Raw genomic sequence first — 3,582 nt, 5'->3', positions numbered from 1 at the left:
TCTTCTTTTAAGTCATTTAAATTGCTGAGCCAAAGTTTCTGTTAAGACTCAAACACTGTAGTTTTTTATTTAGTGAAATGGTACAAAAAATATTAAAAACATGGATAATTTAATAACAAAAAATTCACAATTTATTAAAAAAAATCTGAATTCTAAACCAGTGTATGTCACATTTAAAAAGACAAATAAGTTTGACAAAAACCAAAAATGTAAAATACTTCAAAAGTAACATTTCGAGCTAAAGTATTTAAAGGGTAGCCAAACCCTAAATTAACTACAGGTTGAAACTAGGTATTACAGGTGAATTTTGTGAGAATTTGTTCTGACGTCATGATCTGCAGCTCCAGTAATGATAACAGTCCAGCCGCCAAGCCCCGCCCCTCTAACTGGATTATTTACATTTCTGTAGTGGGTGGAGTCACCCTCCAACTTCCTGGTTTGGTTATCCTTTAAGAAGTTGGCAAAAAAACTTGTGTTCATCAAGTTGTGTAGCTTTACTGTGCTAACAGTAGCTTAGAAAACATGTCAGACATTTTTTTCAATTCTCTTATGAGGGATTAAAATTTGAGACTTTAGAGCACGTGTGTCAAAATCAAGGCCCGGGGGGTTTAAATTAGTTTATTCTGGAATAATATTCCTGGCTTTTTATTCTTCAATATTATGATAAAAAGTTACGGTTTTAAAGTTTTAAAAAACTGACATTCTGATAGTTTTTCTGACAATTTTGACATTTACAATGACTTATTTAGGCTAATTTGGCGTTTAGCTAATATTTCAGCAACATGCTAGCTGTTTTGGCTAATTTAGGCTTTTATTTTTACATTTTTTAGGCTGTTTCGGAGTTAGGCTAATATTTACATGCTAGCTGTTTTTGGCTAATTCAAATTTATTTCAGATTATTTAGGATACTTTGAAGTTTAGCTACTTTTTCTGTTACATGCTAGCTGTTTTGGATAACCTAGTTTGTTTTTTTCTTCTTTTTTTAGGCTAATTTGGCATTAAGATAATATTTCAGCTGACTTCAGTTTTTTCAGCTATCAGCTACAGTGTTTTAGCTATTAATTTCAGCATCTTCAGCTATCGGCACTAGCATCTTTAGCGGCCAAATTCAGTTTACAGCATTCACACTAGCATTATTGCAGGTAATGCTGTATATCTAGTTCATAATCATGTGAAAAAGTAACGCTTTCAAAGTTTAAAAAATGTAGTTTTACGGTGTTAGAAACCTAAGGTGCGTTTTGGATTTTGGCCCCTTGTGTGATTGAGTTTGACACTCCTGATTCACAGCCTGTAGGACGTATTCAGCATAATAAATCATATTTTCCGCTGTTTTCAAAGCTGTCACCGCAGGCTGCAGTTTCCCTTTAGTAAATTAGTTTTTTGGAATTCTCCTCCTTTTCCTAAAAAACTATCTGCACGTCTCTAGAATCGTTGTCTCAGTCTCCAATCCAGGTCTCCCCTGGACTTCCCAACTCCATAATGGCGGAATTCTGTCCTGACTGGTTGAAGGAATCTGGCATCATTTTGCCGCACAAACAGTCCAGAATCTTGTCACCGATCCCTTTCCTCATGAAAATATACAGAACCAAGTCTGCCAGAGGACTGAAGCGAAGGAAGATGTAAGCTGTAACACGAACATTTTTATTGTTTGATGATAAGAAAATAATATCTGGCAGAAACAATAGCGTGTAAATGATCAGAACTAGAACCAGTACGGCTATAATCCTGCGTTTTTCGTCAGTTTGAACGCTGCGTGCCCTGTTTAAGGCTTTGACAGTTCCCCACAGGGAAAAAATGAACAAAGGGACTGGAAGGAGCAGGAAACCCGCCATAAGGATTATTAATTCCCCCATCAATGCATTAATGATCAACAGTGACAGACAAATAAGCCAGGCCACAATGCAGATTTTGACTGACGTCCTGATGTTTCGCCTCAGTCTGTACCAGAGCGGCCAGGCCACACTCAGGTACCTGCAAGATCCACATTCACAGTCAGTTTGTGGACATGGGAGGAGCCACGCTGGGGAACAGATAGTTACCTTTCCAAGGAGATGATCACCATGAAGCAAATGCTGACCATGAGACCATAGTTAAAAATGTGGTAAAAGTATTTGCAAATTTTCGTCTGATTTGTTGCCACGAAAACGACGTTGCAGCAAAGCTGAAGGAGGTCGGAGATCAGGAGGTTGATGACGTACACGGGGGCAACGTGGTCCGCTCGTACCTGCAAGGTGAGCATCAGAAACACTCACAGGAACGTTTTCTAAAAAATTTGTGCTTCAAAATTTAGTCCAAAACAAATAAATCAATAGAGAGAATGTCCATACCACTGAACGAAGAGCGATGATCGCAACGAGAGCCAAAGGGAGACCAACACCAGCGAAGAACAACGAAGACACATAGATGGCATATTCCCCCTCATTACAGCCGTACGTGATATTCTGGTGGAATGAGTTACTAGACGTTTGATTTTCCATCACGTTTAACCCTGAAAAAGAATTTTAAAAAAGTACTTTTAGGAAAATTTGGCAAATGCTCATTACACTGAAAAAAGGGGAAAAAAAAAAGCTTTGTAAAAACAAACAAAACAAGAATTGTTACGGTTAAATATTAGATTTGCCGTGTTTAAAATAATCATGATGATAAATGAAGAAATAAAAAATGTATACAGTAGATTTAGCTTTAATTAAACACATCAGCACTCATTGGTGTTCATGCTATAAAAGTTTTAGTTGATCATTTTTTCAAATATTTTTTTGTCCCAGAATAAAGGACTTTATACCTTCTTAGTTGTGTACTGTTGATAGCGTCTATGGTCTTGCTTTAATATTAATATTTTTAAAGAACAAATGCTGCTAAGTGTATATTATTAAACTACAGCGATTTAGAGTTGTCATAAACTATACAAATTTGAAAAAATAAGTTCTTAAAAAATGTTAATATATTGTTAATATTCTGTATTTTAAAAAATACACAATAATACACAATAAACCTTTTCTTAATGAATGTGAAAAATATTCAATGCACTCCAGAGAATATTATATTCATGTATTTACCTCTTGTAAGTGTATCCTGAAGTTGTTTCTCCCTTCGTGTCCTCCTGACCAGCTGGTGAGACAGTCAGTTTCTTCTCTTAAAGATGTTAACAAGAGGAATATATATATGTGTACTGAATATATATGAGTACTGAATATATATGTACTGAATATAAATGTACTGACGATCACATTCACGTGCAGGAAATTCACAGGAAACAGAACGGACTACTCACAAAGTACAGACACGCACAAACCACACAAGAATGTCACAACTGTTCCAGGTAAAGTTCTTTATTTCATGTTAGAAATTAAAATGAAACATTAAAAAAAATGTCTCATCATATTCTGTCTCCTTCATATTAAGATAGAACTATTTTCTACTGTTGTTTCCTTTCCTTCATGAATCTGAATTCTTCCACCTGCTTTGAAGGAATAATGAACACAGACAATTTCTCCCAAATTTAACAGCTTAAAAGGAAATCCAAATATCCTGGAAAACATGGAAAAGAAGGGAGATCTTGATAGCTGACTTGTCCTTGATAGT

General features: G+C 35.6%; 1 protein-coding gene across 1 annotated transcript; it reads right to left on the bottom strand.

Moving 5' to 3' along the window:
• Positions 1-1,203: 1,203 nt before the first annotated feature.
• Positions 1,204-2,696, bottom strand: LOC112142141 (G-protein coupled receptor 4-like). Its single transcript, XM_024265397.2, has 3 exons — positions 2,328-2,696; positions 2,040-2,224; positions 1,204-1,971 (listed from the first exon to the last, which is right to left on the bottom strand). The coding sequence occupies exons 1-3, from the start codon at positions 2,475-2,477 to the stop codon at positions 1,437-1,439; spliced, it is 870 nt and encodes a 289-aa protein (XP_024121165.1). The 5' UTR covers positions 2,478-2,696; the 3' UTR covers positions 1,204-1,436.
• Positions 2,697-3,582: the final 886 nt, after the last annotated feature.

The sequence above is a fragment of the Oryzias melastigma genome, unplaced genomic scaffold (genome assembly GCF_002922805.2).
Source record: "Oryzias melastigma strain HK-1 unplaced genomic scaffold, ASM292280v2 sc01651, whole genome shotgun sequence".
Lineage (NCBI taxonomy): Eukaryota > Metazoa > Chordata > Actinopteri > Beloniformes > Adrianichthyidae > Oryzias > Oryzias melastigma.
The sequence above is the reverse complement of the archived record's forward strand: the minus strand, read 5'-3'. Positions and strand labels throughout refer to the sequence as shown.